Source organism: Macrobrachium rosenbergii, chromosome 19 (assembly GCF_040412425.1).
Source record: "Macrobrachium rosenbergii isolate ZJJX-2024 chromosome 19, ASM4041242v1, whole genome shotgun sequence".
Taxonomy (NCBI): domain Eukaryota; kingdom Metazoa; phylum Arthropoda; class Malacostraca; order Decapoda; family Palaemonidae; genus Macrobrachium; species Macrobrachium rosenbergii.
This window is the reverse complement of record NC_089759.1, coordinates 1,708,015-1,723,600: the sequence shown is the minus strand read 5'-3', so window position 1 is coordinate 1,723,600 and position 15,586 is coordinate 1,708,015. Positions and strand designations below refer to the sequence as shown.

Here is a 15,586-nt window from a genome sequence, read left to right as displayed (position 1 = left end):
AATACACCACTGGCAAATTTAAGAACAAAGCTGCCATCGACAATTGGTGTTTACTCGAAGGCCAGCAAAAACCGAACGAGGTTGTTGGCTAAGTAGTTTGTGGCAGTCCCATTAGTGGGCAGGACCAGTCACCTGCACTAAACTTTGAAGTGTTACCCGCGAATTTTTTAATTTAGGCTGCCGTGCAAGAGGAAACTATAGCTATGTAATTACTTGGTAAAATACAATATTAATATATTTACACAAAACATCAGATCCAAGTCAAGTCCAGTGCCCCGAGCAACAGCAAAGACATGTAGCCTCAACACTGATAAGAAAAACAAGTGACTAGGTTACCAATAGGTGAATGAGTACTACCCTGCTACTCACCTGCCTGTCACCATTAACTAACATGTTGCCAAGCTTCACAACCAAACCGGCTGTTACTAAAAATGTACCTCAAAAAGGTGTTGAAATAACACGTAAGAGCTTGGTACCCCTTCTTCTATTTTTCCAGTGGCCTTGGCTGAATATATTTAAAAGTTGAAGCTTTTTAATGGTTTGTACTCTTTAAGATAATTTTTGTTACCTTCATATCACCTCTAAATTATACTTACCAGCCACACCAGCTACCTGCTCCACTACCTGTTGGTGTTCCACATGACGGTAAACTGAACTGAGAATTCGTTTTTCTTCATTCAACTCCTGGAGTTCACTTGCTGGTACAGGATCATCAATGTCCTCTTCCAACTGAACTGTTTCAAAAGGTGACTCAGCCATTTCCTGAAATTTCCAAATTTATAAAAGTTACAATTCAATACAATGCAATTTATATACTTTCCTACAAATTAGAATACAGCTACATTAACTCCCTTTGATCTTTGTTTTTCTTTGTTCCACCCAAAACCCTTTCTTTTACACACTTTTCACATGTCTATGCTAATACCAGATACTCCATACCTTGGCAAAATCACAACTGCAGAAGAAGAAAAGACCTGAAACTCCTAATAGATTAATGCTTGTGTAAATGGTTTCTCAAGCCCTCCAGTGGCCAAATGTTTCATTTCCTGTGTTGGATGTTCAACAGTTCACAGCCTTTACTCTGACTTTTGCTTTGAATTGCTACCTCAGTGAAGGTTCAGTGTGTTTTATTCACATCTGAAGCATGATAATTAACCTGTAACAGTGTTCAAGATAATATGATATTTTCATAATAAAATTAAGTTTCATATATACTTACCAAGTAATTACATAGATATAGTTTCTAACTCGGGCGGCACCCTTTATTTTAAGAATTGTGGTAGTACTTCGACAGTTAAGTGTAGGTGACAAGCCCTGCCCACTAACAGGAGTACTGGAAACGACTTAACAGAAAACCTCATTCTGCTTGTGCCTTTATGTCCAAGAGAGGGGAGGAGGGCAGGCTCTGATTCTGTAATTGCTTGGTAAGTATATATAAACTTAATTTTATGGTAATGACTGAAATAGAAAAACTACTAGCATTGACACAATGCTTGTCATTTCCTTATGTGGTAAGAGAGCTACTGCAGGTGAATAGTGCCTCTGGTTGGTGCTCACCTTAACTTGTAGTGGCGTGGCGGTTGACCCGTGGGTGTCGCCTCTACTTAAGTGGGAGCTTTGCAGAGGAGGATAGGCTTGATAGCTGGCAAAGGGTACACAAGTGCCCCTGCCCTGGGAGCAGTGACAATATAAAAAAACAACTAGACAATGCTTTCACCTATACTGAAAACACCACAACCCATCTGCTGAGACTGGTGGGTACTCCAGGTACAATGTACCCCCTGGCTTCAGAAAATTTGACACCTTACCTCAAGGCGAAGAGATTGTACGAGAAAAAGCAAGATTCCCATGCTTCCTCCCCAAATACTGTGCCACTGATAATGGCCCCAAGGTACTGCAATTTCAAACACTGTCTCAATATAAAAACAAACCAAATTTTTGGGGGAGCATGGCAACTGGTTCTCACGAAAAAAGCCAGATAAAAAAATCTGTTTTTTTCTAATTGCTCTCTGTCCTGACCATTTTCAAATAAAAAGTTCAACTTCTTTCAAATAGTGAGACTCTCTGTCCTGACCAATTTCAAATAGAAAGTTCAACTTCTTTCAAATAGTGAGACGAGAAGATCGGTTCACACTTCCAGTAGGCCAACTGCAGAATGAAAGTGAGGGACATATATGCCTGTAAGCTAATAAGGTAGAGACTGCTCTGATGTCAAGAGATTTCACTTTAAAAGTAGGCAAAATGTCCTACTAAATCTGAGAGTGCACCTCAGAAATTAAGTCTTGATGAAGAAGTACAATACATTCTTAGTCAGAGGGCGAGACAGGTTCTTGACAGAGCACCAGAGTTACTGGATGGTCCTCTGATCTTCTTGGTCCTGCTCAGGAAATACCTTAAGACCCTAGCAAGACAAAGAACTCTCTCTTCTTCCTCAGAGCCAAGGTATCCATCCATTAAGGTCTTAATGGAGAGAGAAAGAGACTAAGGCTTGGAAGGGTTCTTGTTTTTGGCTAAAAACCAAGGGTAAAGTAGCAAACTGCATCTCCTTGTGAAAACAAAAAACCTACCCTTTATCGATGGCTCGGGAAAAGAAACAAAGAGGTTCAAAAGAGGGACCTGTCAGCCACTTAAGACACTACTTCTAGGTTCCAGGAGACCGGATCTTCCTTTCTTTGCTTAAACGCATCAAAGGACTTGACACGGTCGTTAAGATCTGGGATTGATGCAAGATTCAGGACCCGTGTTTAAATACTGAGCTAAACACAGCTTGATACCCCTTAATGGTGGAGGACGAGAGATTCCTAGATCTTCTTGGATAAAGAAGGAAATCTGCAATTTGGGTCACAGACGTCTCAGAAGAAGAGACGTTAAGTCAGAGACACCAACTTCAGAAAATCGCCCACGTAGCCTGAAAGATGCCGCTAGGAAATTGACACCTGCAACTTGCAATAGCCTTTGCAGTGCGTCTTGAAAACCCTTACGCTCTGACAAGCTTCCAGACAGTCTGAAGCCTGTCAGGGCAAGAGCAGACAATCCTTTGGTATCTCTTAAAATGAGTAGACATTGTTTTTAGGGGAAGAGGTCTCGGAAAATCCACCCACAACAGTGGCGGGTCCTGGAACCATTCTTTCATGGGCCAAAACGGGCTATGAGAGTAATTGTAACATTGTGATGAGCCTAAGACTTGAAGGGCAGAAAGGCATAGTGGTCCAAGTGGGACCAATCTTGCAGTATGGCATCTGTTGCCCTTGCTAGAGGGTCTGGGGCCTGAGAACAAAAGAGAGGAAGGCGATGGTTCCTTGAGGTAGCAAACACGTCCAATGTCGGCCTGCCCCGTGGTATCACATTCCGATAGACCAGGGGATCCATGGTACAATAGGTGAGAAGGACCTACTTTTCAACAGCTCAGTTCACCCGCCAGAATATTTAGTTTGGCCTGAATAAACTGAGTGACTAGACTCACTTGACTGATCTGTCCACAATAGGTCTCTTGCTGTCTGGCAGAGAGAAAATGAGTGAGTGCTGCCTCGCTTTCATATTTGTGTTAGGGCTGTGGTATTGCCTGAATGGATTACAAGTCTTGTTGTGAACTAGGGTTGAGAAGCGCTGAAGCCAAAAGTGAATTGCTTCCAGCTCTCTGACGTTGACATGAAGGTTCTGTCCTTCCCGGTTCCCCAAGAGGACTCCCTAACCTAGAACCGAGGAGTCTGAATAGAAGTCTAGGTCTGGGCTCAGAGGATGAAAGGCTTTCCTTCTGAAAGTCTACGTTTGGACCGCCACTATGCTGGTCCGACTTGATCTTCGGGTTGATGGGAAATGCATAGGTGTCCAGCTGTGTTTCCCTGTCCCAGTTGGCCTTGAGGAAGAATGGCAAAACTCTCATGAGAAGTTTGCCTAACTTGATTAACATCTTGATGGATGAGAGTCCCCAGTAGGATCATCCACTGATGGGCCGAGCAAGATGAAGGGACTAAAAGCCTGTGGATCGTCTGAAGGCAGCTGGCGATTCTCTTGGCAGACAGAAAAGTCCGAAAAGTCAGAGAGTTGAGACTTATCCCCAAACAGAGGAGCTCTAGTGACAGGGCCAACTGGGACTTTGAAGGTAGATGATAATTCCCAGTTCCTGAGGGGGGAGATGTTCAAGTCATTCCTGCACTTTTCCCTTGAAGGGGTTCGAAGAAGCAAGTTGTCCAGATATAGACTGATGCTTATGCATATTAAATGACGTCATTTACCTATAGGAGTGAGGACTTGAGTGAATACTTTAAGGTGCTGAAGAGAGGCCGAAGCAAAGAGCCCGAAACCGGAAGATTTAGCTGGTGCCGGGCTCTCGGGTGGTGCCTGGTGCTCTGAGAGGAGACAGGTGTTTAGACGCTGACGTGGGGCGCCTGAGAGAGTGTCCTGGAAGATGAATCTTAGATACTTCCTGGACTCTGGATGGATGGGGAAGTGGAAGCATGCATACTGAACATCCAAGGTTATTATCCAATCGCCCTGGTGAATGGATGGATGGACTGACTGGTTCGTCTCTATCTGAACTTCATCTGTCAGACAAAGAGAATGAGGGATCTTAAGTTGAGGACTGGTCTCCAAACCGCGATGATTTGGGGACCACAAACAGACAGTAGAAGAAGCCCTCTGAGTTGATCTCCTCAACTTCTTCTATGGCTCCCTTGGGAAGTCTACCAGTAGACGAAGAAGGTCCGGAAAACACTCTCTGAGAGGCCAGAAAGGAGCTATGAGGGTCATGGTCACATTGCTGTGCATCTGGAACTTGTTCAAAACCTCCCTGATTATGCAGAAGGGAGGGAAGGCGTACAGGTATAGATTCAACCAATCTTGTAGCCTGGTGTCCGTAGCCCATACAAGGGGTCTGAGGCTGGAAAGCAATACAGAGGAAGACGATGGTTCCTGGAGGTGGCAAACAAATCTATCATTGATTTACCCCATAACTTCCACAGGTCTCAACGGGGTCCATTCGGTGGGGAGGACCTGCTTTTGATGACTTAGCTCGTCTGCCATCACATTTAGTTTCCCTTGGATGAACTGAGCGACCAGCATCACTCGATTTCAGTCTGCCCACAGCAGTAAGTCTCTCGCTGCTTGACAGAGAGAAGGAATGGGTCCCGCCTTGCTTTCAAATATAGGCTAAGGCTGTGGTGTTGTCCGTGTGAACCACTACAGTCTTGTTGAGGACTAGGGAGGCAAAACTCTGAAGGCCTAGCTGAACTGCCTTCAGTTCTCTTACATTGATATGTAAGTCCTGTTGAACTGGAGTCCACATCCTGGAGACTTCTTGATTCTCTAGTAAGGCTCCCCATCCTATGTCCGAGGTGTTGGAATAAAAGTTCAGGTCTGGGTTCATTGGATGAAGGGACTTCCCTTCTGACAGCCACCACTGCAGGTGGTGATTGGGTAGATATGACTGTCTGGCTGTCTTTCTGTTCCAGTTGGCCTTCAGGTAAAACTGAAAAATTCTCATATGTAACCTGCCTATTTTGTCAAAAGATTCTACAGAGGCCAGAGTCCCCAATTGGCTCATCCATTGCTCAGCAGAACAAGACGAAAGGTATAGAAATTTTTGGACTGTCTGAAGGCAGTTAGATATCCTCTTGTGTGACTGAAAAGCCTGAAAAACCTGAGAATTTAGAATCATCCCCATATAAAGGATTTCTTGTGAAGGGTTTAACTGTTTAAAAGAAGGCCCAGCTCCTGGGTAAGAAGAATAGTTTCGTGCATGTCCTCCATGCATGTCTTTCGACGAGGATCGAAGAAGCCTGTCATCTAGGTAAAGACTCACGTGATCCCTACTAAATTGAGCCATTTACAAAGGGGAGCGAGAACTCGCGGGAACACCTGCAGAGCCGTCAAAAGGCCGAAGCAAAGGACTCGAAACTGGTATACAGTACTTTGTCTTGAAAGACAAAACTCAGATATTTTCTGGATACTGGATGGATTGGAATATGAAAGTACACACCTTGCATACCTAGGGTTACCATCCATTTGCCCTGGTGAATGGAAGCAAGGACTGACTGGCTTGTCTCCATCTTGAGTTTTGTCTTCAAGACAAAATGATTGAGGGTGCTTACAATGAGGACCGGTCTCCAACCCCTCGGTGTTTTGGGAACCACGAAGAGATGTTCTCACCGCTTGTCCAGCGGTGAGAACATCAGAGCTGACTTCTGCAATTAGGTAACCTCCTTGGGTGTGAAGGAGCACCAGACCTCTCGTTTCTTGAGTACCCCAAAGGTAATGAGAGCAGAAAGCTCAAGCAAGCCATCTCTGACGGCTTTGTATGCGCAAGACAAAACACCAAGCCAGTCCGAAGCAGTGTCTACAGCCGATCCTGATGATCCTCGATCCTCTTGGCCAATGCGCCCACTACCCAATCAAGGAAACTGAGGATTTAAAAAACTTTGAAAATTACATTTTTATTATAAAAAAAAAGTTTTATAAAATACTGTATTTACCAAGTAATTACATAGCTATATTTTCCTCTTGCATGGCAGCTTAAATGAAAAAATTTGCGGGTAATGCTTCAGAGTTTAGTGCAGGTGACTGGTCCCACCCATTAACGGGAATACCAGGAATGACTTAAAAGACAACCTCATTCTGTTTATGCCGTATGTCCATCGGAGGGGAGGTGCAATCATGTAATTACTTGGTAAGTATATATAAAACTTTATTTTATAAAACTTTATTTTATCATAAAAACATCATTTTTATATAATTAACTTACCTAGTAATTACACAGCTGATTTCCACACCGACAGGAGGTGGGATACATGGACATATTCTACTCCAAAACATTAAGACATGTCATGAATTTGAAATAGAAAAAGTTGCCAGCATTGAAAACAATGCTTGTTGTTCCTTATCAGTTAAGAGAGCAGGCAGTAGAATACTGCCTCTGGCTGGTGCTCAACTCTAGCGACTTGGCGGTATAGCCAGGAGCGTCTGCTACTAAGTGGGAGCTTTGCAGCGAAGGAGAAGTCTGATAGCTAGCAGGAGAAAATCCTATACAGGCAGTCCCCCGGTTATTGGAGGGGTTCCGTTTCTGAGGGTGTGACGATAACCGAAAATCACTGTTAACTGAAAATCAGCGATTTCGGCGATTTTCGGGGGTTATTGGCGGCGAAAAGCGCCGATTTTCAGTTATCAGAGCCTCTTTTAGGTATGTATCAGCGCCAATACCCAATTATCGGCGGCGATAAGCGGAAATCGGCGATTTTCGGTGCCAAAAATTGCAGATTTTTGTCGCTAGACAAGCCCCATAAAACCAGATCGCTGTTAACCGAGCCCGCCGTTAACCGGGGACTGCCTGTACTCAAGGCCATCTAGAAGAGAAGGCCAGGTCAGTGGGGGGTTAACGTCAGCGGCGTAGTGCTACTTGGTCGAAGCCCTCAGGCTAACGGGACAACTGACGATCTACACCCTCTCTCTGTTTCTTTTCCATGGCTTAATTAGTGCGTTACAACTTTTTTTTTTTTTTTTTTTTACCACCTTCTTGAAGTTGATTTTTTAAAATCATTATTGCTGCTACAAAATCGTTCTTCTGCCACCTTGCCGCTTATGGTAATCATCTTTCTTAAACAGCTAAACTAACTGTGGTTTAGTTTGGGCATAGTAAATAACCAGAATCATTCAAACATGATTTTATTATAAAATAAAACACATTAACAAAAATAATACAAATTCCTAGCAATTTTAAACAAACTAACATGCAATTCTTTATGCAATTACCCACACACACCTGATCTTACTGTGTATTTTCTTTACCTGAAGCATTTGACATTATTTGGATTTTATTTTTTGACTCTGTCAATGTTTGCAATTTTCTCTTTTTCCCTTGCCTCATAAGCTTATTGCTCAGTTCCAGGTGAGTATTATGGATCCATATACAGTAAAATTTTCCGTAATAACAGCAGAAAACCGGAAAAAATAGAGCGTGACCTCTCCATTCAAAGCATAAAGCAGCACTAGCTTAGCACTACCAAGGTCTCGTCACACCTCTTTCACCCCCCAATTGACCAGGCCTTCTCTCTAGACGGCCTTGCTGTACTTCCTTCCACAATGCCAAGCCAATTACTAAAAATCACAGGGTACTGCAAAAAATGTTAGTACTGTTTAAACTTTCTGAAGAGGTGAGAAGCAAAAATCGATTACAATTCCAGTAGGTTGATTGTAGGATGGATGTAAGAGGTGTATATGCACGAAGGCTTATGAGGTAGAAGTTGTTTTGACGTCTTTAGCTTTCACTTAAAAGTAGGCCCAATGCTCTCCTAAAACTAAGAATGGTCTCATAGACCAAGTCAATACATGAAGAACAATGCATTTTTAGAGGGTGAAAAAAGGGGTCCTTGTCAGAACACTATAGCTTATGAATGGCCCCCGGTGCTTCCAATCCTGCTCAAGTAATACCTGAAAACTCCAACAGAAAAGAGAGCTGCCTACTCTTTCCCAGATCCAAGGATGTGGGGAGATTTGGTGCCAGATGATCAGAAGCTGGCGCCAGATGTAGGCGGTGCCAGCTGAACTGGACGCCAGATAACTAATTGGTCAGGAGCTAGCGGGCACTTCGAGGAGATCAGGGTAGAGCTGGCGCCAGGCGAGCTGGAAGACAGACAAGGTAAAGGTTTGGGCCGGAGGGTGCTCCAGGGAGCCCAGAGTACTGTCCCCAGCTGTCAAGACTGTCTTCTCTTCCATTAAGTTACTGAGAGGGAGAAAACTGTTCCAGGTCATGAAAGGGTCCTCATTCTCGGTTCCAAGCTACCTTCTGAGCACCTGGCGCCAGCTTCCGAGTGCCCGCTGCCAGCTCCAAAGCACCCAGCGTCTGCTCCCAAGCACCCAGCTCCCGCTCACAACTGTCCAGCATCCACTCACGAGCACCTAGGCACCCTTCATCTCCTTCGCCTCTCCTTGTTTGTGGACCCAGTTTATCCTGCTCTGGCTCCGATAAAACGTCAGTTGGCACAAATTATGGACCTTCTAAAGAAAGATCCTCCCACCTGTCTCCGATTTCTTCAGATGAAGAGGTCGAACAAGAACCTGTGGCTCCTTTGGGTTTTGCCTTATTGAGATATTTGATGGTGAACTCTCTCTCCTTTCTTGTCGCAGTTGCCCCATCTTTGCCTGCCTCAACGTTCTTAATGAGGAACCAGACAGATGACAGAATCTTCAGCGTAGAATAGAGATATTCAGAGGAAAATAGCTGGCTGTAATAAGCCAATCAGAGGCAACTGTACGTCCAGTCATTCATTTGACGTTCTATGTAAATATTTGAACTCTAATGTAGTTAACTGTGTTCTGAAACATTTGAATGGGACTGGTCAAGGTTATGGTATTCGATAACTGAATTTATCCTAATGCAAACCACTGTTAAGAAATTTAATAAGAAAACTACACTTTTATTATAAAGTTTGACAGAATCAACATAATATTTTCAGTCATTGTAGCTAAATTATTTATCGTTTCAATGAGAAATCAGAACCAGCTTCAAAAGTTTTAGGAGTTAAGGGAAAAATCGTTAATGAAGTTATACATGCTTCGACAGTTCATCGTCTCTACCTTACGAACAACTCCTCCCTCTTCCCGCACCCCCACCCCCATCACTCCACCTCCATTTTCTACGTCAGTCTCAAGAGCCAAACGCCAGTGTACGATGGTATTATGTTATGTAATTTCCCTCTGATACAACATCTTATATAATCATAAAAAATCACTTATAAAACCATGAATCACGTTGCAGTTTGTTCGTAAACTTTTTTCTTTGTCAGGTCATTTTGTTTCTTTTGAAATAATCAAGTGAATATATATTAACAGGTAAGGAAATGTATCCACCAATAAGGCTTGCCTTTGAGACAAAGAATTCATTCATATTTTCAAGTTTCTACTACAAAAACAAAAGCGGCATTGCCATTTAGCATGTCTAGTGAATGCAGGGAGTAAATGGAATCATTTCCCCGACTGTACTATGAGACAATCGGGGGACTGACACCCAAAGCACGCCACGCAGCTGAACTCCAAAGATAAATTCGTCAGAGCTCTCTCTGTCCATCTCGCGCCTCTCAGAACAACCGAGAGGAGAAGAGAACAGGTAAGGAGAAAGAGTACCCCTACCTGTCCTGCCAGTAAGACCAGCAGGAGAGATGGACCGTGAGCGATAATCAGCCGAAGGAGATTACTGCCACATGGAGGAAGAAGAGTGCTTGTGCTGTGGCATGGTGCTTTCCTGGGAAAAGCAGAAAGTTCACTCAAACAGAGCCGAGAACCCCATTCGGAAAAACTGAGTGGGGCTAAGCCGAGACACACTGAACCGAACCGATCATGCGAACACAATCCGACTTAGTGTTATGTGGTGGACTGGGAGGCAGGCAGGGCGAGCCAAGCCAAGCCGAGCCGAGCCAGTCTCACAAGCGTGACCAGGGGCTGGGCGGGGCGGGCAAGCCGAGTCGATCATGCGAACACAATCAGCACTGGACAGAGCAGAACTCGTCTGCTGTGAACTAGTGCTGGTTCCCGAACTCTAAACTCCTTCGAGAAGAAGGTTCAAAGGGGAATTCTGTATCTGCTATCCTGCATCCTCGAACCCTAAGGTTCAAGACAAGGATGAAACCGGCCAAGCAACTGAAGCAGCTGGTGGGCAGCAACGAGACATTCAGCATCTCAGCACCCAGACACCTGGCGTCTGGGCACCCAGACACCTGGCATCTGGGCACCCAGACACCTGGCGTCTGGGCACCCAGACACCTGGCGTCTGGGGCACCGAGACACCCAGGGTGTCTCGGCACTTTCTCTCGTCCTGTGCCTCTCGTCAGAAGGAGCACTCGTGATTCATAGAATTTGAGCAACCCACGAGACTCCCAAAAATCAGGAGTGGCTGCTTCCAGTTTCCAAAGAAATCGAAAAGAGCCAGTCTTAGATGCAGACTTCCAAGACTGGCAACGAGGGCGTGGCCTTGAGAGGCCGCGCTCTTGTGGCCCCTGAAATGCCAGACCCCACAGGAGAATGCGAATCAGTTCCCGCCCGAGGGCAGGAACAGCCAACGAAATAAACTTGTCTCCCGGAAGAGAGTCAGTCCCTTAGAAGTCCCGCAAGACTCCTGAAGGGAATCTCTTCCCTGATTCTTCTGGTGTTCGAACCGATAGGATCGAGACACCAGACTGGGAACCCGACCGGGCACTGGTAAGCACTCGGGGAGCGCTTGTGATGCTGGCAGGAAGAGCTTAGACACCTGGGTGCCTTGGCCCTTTCTCTCACACTGCTCCCGAACTGGGCCGGGGAGAGTACTCTCCAGACCAGATTGGGATACTCAATATTTCACAAAGCCTTGAGCACTCGGAGTGGCTCGCGAACGAGCGCCCAAAGCAGCCCCCGTCTAAAGGCGGAACCTCTAGGACTGGGAACGGGATCGCAAACCGAGATCTGCGTGCCCACGGCTCCCGAAACACAAAACCCAAGGGTATGCAAATCAGTTTCCTAACCCAAAGGTCAGGAAGAGCCAACGAGAAACCCACTGCTTCCTCGGAAGGAGGCAGTCCCTAGAGGTCCAAGGGCATCAAGAGTAAAGAAGCAGCCTTCATCTACTTTGGCGACGGCAGCAGAAGATGAAATCAAAGATAAGTTGAAGAAGACAGCAGCTACTTCCACAAGGCAACTTCCTTCACCTCCACTCCAACATCTACAGGATGGTGGACATGAAAAATCGTAACCTTCAGGGCAGCTAGGCAGGAACACAATGGAAGCAGCCCAGGACCACTAGGAGAAGCAGCAGTCATGATCAGGATAGCCGATGCAGGAGCTATGGCAGCGGTTCGGAAGGCAGGGGCTACCGCAACGGCCATGAATGTCGCTTCCACAGGGCAACTCCCTTCACCTTCACTCTGACAACTTCTACAGGATGGCGGACATCGTAACCTCTAGAGCAGCTAGGCAGGAGCACAACGGAAGCGGCCCCGGGCACGACCACCAGGAGAAGCAGCAGACATGATCAGGACAGCCGATGCAGGAGCTACGGAAGCAGTTCAGAAGGCAGGAGCTACAGCAACGGCTAGGAACCTCACATGAAAGTCACCAGCAGCGACAGGAACGATCAGGGCGGCTGCGGCAGGAGCATAACACAGGAAACAGCAGGAGCAGATGAACCACAGGTATGCCATAGGCAGTGCCACGGCATACATGAAGGCCAGCAATGACAGCGATCAATCCACATCGGCGGAAACAGAGTCAGAACGATCCCGACGTGGAACTGTCATTCCAACCAGGTACTGTGGTCGGTCCCGAAGCAACAATGAATGAACGTCGGGACTCCTTCATGCAAGATATCCCCTCAGATATCCAGTTAACTACTGCTGTGTCTGTGATGCTCACTGTCAACCTGAAAGAAAAAGCAAAGATGATTAATAGAGGGATACTCCTCTTGCTACGAGGGGAACTGCCCTACACAGCAAGAGGAGGCCCTTAGAAGAGGTCGCCTGACTGCCCGCGGCTGCCCCCGAGGTCTTCGCCCAACAAGTGAGCGAAGAGGGCGAAGGAGAGATCAGGAAGAATCTACATGGAGAGAGAAGGACAGAGGGGAGGCCACCAAGGGCGCCGTGGAAGCGACGCTTACCGACGACGCCCACAACCTACCCCCCACCGCAACTCTAAGCGCAGGCGGCGAAAACAACACTCAGCACAAGTAGGAAGGAAGTAGTCATGCCTTTTGTACTTGGAGGGCAGCAGCCCAGGATGGGAAGCGAACTCTTACGTCCCAATCAATGTAAGGGAGCGAAGATGTTACATCCCAATCTAATATCTCCGATTGTACAGGGGAACGCCTTCAGTATCTAAATAAAGGGCTACTGGAAGAGAAGCATTGCAGCTCGGTTAAGCTTCTCTAAATATACCCTTGGCTGTCAAACCCAAGACAGAGCGCAGGGGAATGACGGCTTATGCAAGGTTATCACAAATCGTGGGTTTGCATTAATAAATATCAAACACACGTAATAATATTAATAAATATCAAACACACGTAATAATATACACAAAAATACATCAAGATCCCACCGGGATAATAAGAGCTTAACGACAGTCAGGCAAAGAGATCCGAAACCACGTCTGCAACGCATGATGGCCGAAAGCAAACTGGAATGTTTACATCCGGGCAGGCGGGTACTCCCACCTACCTGGCGGGGGTTACTGCCTAACCACCTTGCTCAAGAGTTTAACGGCCATTTCCAGCCTATGCTGAAAGTAATTCCTACGGTAAATGACCTCAGGTTTGTATATCTTGTCGGAAGAACGTGGGTTTGTACATCAATAAATATCAAACACACGTAAAATATAAACAAAATTACAGAAAGATCCCACCGGGATAATAAAGAGCTTAATTGACAGTCAAGCAAAGAAATCCGAAAACACGTCTGCAACGCATGATGGCCAAAAGCAAACTGGAATGTTTACATTCAGGCAGGCAGGTATTCCTGCCTACCTGACAGTAGTTACTGCCTAACCACCTTGCTCAAGAGTTTAATGGCCGTGTCCAGCTTCGCCATCAGTAATTCCTAATGTAAAGGACCGACAGTTTGTACATCACTTCGGAACAACAACAATTTCAAGAGCATCCATACGAGGTGCCTAATTTAGCATCAGTTTTCTCGGCAAATATCAAAATTTCTCAAATTAACTCACCTCTACAGCATCATGTAGGCCACATCCTTTTCTGTACTGTTCAGTCAAAATATTTCAATAATAATCGCTATCTCCGTATGGAGCTCAGTAACACTGAAGACTACTAAGTGCGCCCGTTTCAGTAAATACCATTTGCGTGCAAAGTGGCCACCACGTTTAGCAATATCCCTTTGGAGACGAATGTAAACACGCAAACAAAAGACGGCAAATATCATAAAAATAAGGAAAATGTTCGTTTCCGGTCCGAACATCCCCACTCAATTCTTTATAAAAAATGAAAAACATTCTTTATACATAATTCTTGCAAACTCATATTTATCACAATAAAAAATATAAGTAAATAATTGAGAATTATTTTTTCTAAGTTTCAAATGTGCAAAATGCACTTAGGGACATGTGATCCCCCCGGGTATAAGTACTGAACACGGCGAAAGCGTAGAAGAATCAATGCCTGGCCGCCCTTGGGCTAGTGGCCTACTAGCACTCGTGTGGGACTGGAGTTCGGACCGGAAACGAACTTTTCCCAAAAATATACAACAGGCAACAAATATTCCGGTCACCAACTTGCGGGAGCCAGACTTCCCGAGTAGTCTCAGTTGTAGCCAGAGGTCTCCCTCAGCTGGGCTACCAGCCCCAAAGCCCAAGCAGGGTGAACAACGCCGTCAGGTGGGCCGCCGAGGAAGAATTCCGAAGGGCGAGGTGGAACAAGAGAAGCGGGATGGCACAAAAAGCAAGAGGCCAAGAGGGTGAAACTAGCCCACCGGGGGGTGCTATGGGGTTGCGGCACAACCTTCTGATAACCACATGAGGGGCGCGGCCGGCACTCTTCCCCACCTACAGGAATTTTAGTCCAGGACGCATAGGGAGGTAGCCTACCAGGGCCGCGACTTCGATTCGATACTAGGCTAGTCAGCAGTTTTACAACCAGCAACGAGGAATTTACACGAGGCTACAACTTACGCTTTGAGTTTGGGAACACTTTTATGTTATCCTGCTTCACATCCGCACATTTTATTGCTCAGAGACGTTGAAGGGCCACGAATTCCTTCACACTTTCAATTTTCAAAACATTGTACATGGTACCTTACCAGGACGAATGTGGAGTAGTAGTATTAGTGGTATGGAGGTGCCCTGCTAACGGCTCCCTTTTGAGTTCATTGGATGAGTTCAATAGGATACTTTTTAAATGGGACAATAGAAACATGATAAATTCTCTCCTGTTTATATTTAAAATTTGAAACCTTATCCATAAATAGAGAATTCCGGATATAAGATATCCTTGAGTTCTTTGTGGTTTTCTCTACTAAGACGTTGTAAGTTTGCTTGTATGGCATCATAATTTCCCATCTCCTTATCTTGTTTTGCTGTCTGTAATGGAATTTTCTTTGGATCTCGTTATATACATCCTGTTTTATTCTAAAACTTAGTTTCGTGGCTTTTATGATATTTAGATTATATAATTATACCGTTTCAATAACAATTTCTTCTATCTTGCTACCTTTTGTTCCTGTTATTTCTGGTATATTTATCATTTCGTTATTATCTAGGTTCTATTATGTCCAAAGTTTCGAAGAATGTTGGCATTTGAGAAAAAACTCTCATGCATTATATATAAACGGTACATCAGGTGCTTACCTACCTCCCATTTCTTGCATTTAGTTCCTTGGAATACTTGTATGCCTATCCACTGTTTTGCTTGCTTGACTGTTCGTATTTTCTTCTATTGTCAACTAATTTATGGAGAGTTTTCATGTTTTTTTTTTCGTATTCCCACTTATTACTGGCTTCTGAGCTTCTACTTTCTTCAAAGCCAAGATATGATCATTTATTTTCAGGTAACAGATGTTTAAATAAGCCTCATTTGATGTCAGCGTTTATGTTAATCCCAAACCTATTACTCCGGAAATTCAAACCA

The 15,586-nt window shown here is 45.0% G+C and overlaps 1 protein-coding gene across 1 annotated transcript in view; it reads right to left on the bottom strand.

Annotated features, from left to right (window-relative positions):
* LOC136848546 (uncharacterized) overlaps nt 1-14,840 on the bottom strand; it is a 401,222-nt gene extending 386,382 nt beyond the window's left edge. Inside the window, exons 1-2 of the mRNA XM_067120822.1 lie at nt 14,632-14,840; nt 597-762 (exon numbers count right to left, since the gene is read on the bottom strand). Of these exons, the coding sequence (XP_066976923.1) occupies nt 597-759 (163 nt within the window). The 5' untranslated portion in view covers nt 760-762; nt 14,632-14,840. The remainder of the gene's footprint in view (nt 1-596; nt 763-14,631) is intronic.
* Nucleotides 14,841-15,586: the final 746 nt, after the last annotated feature.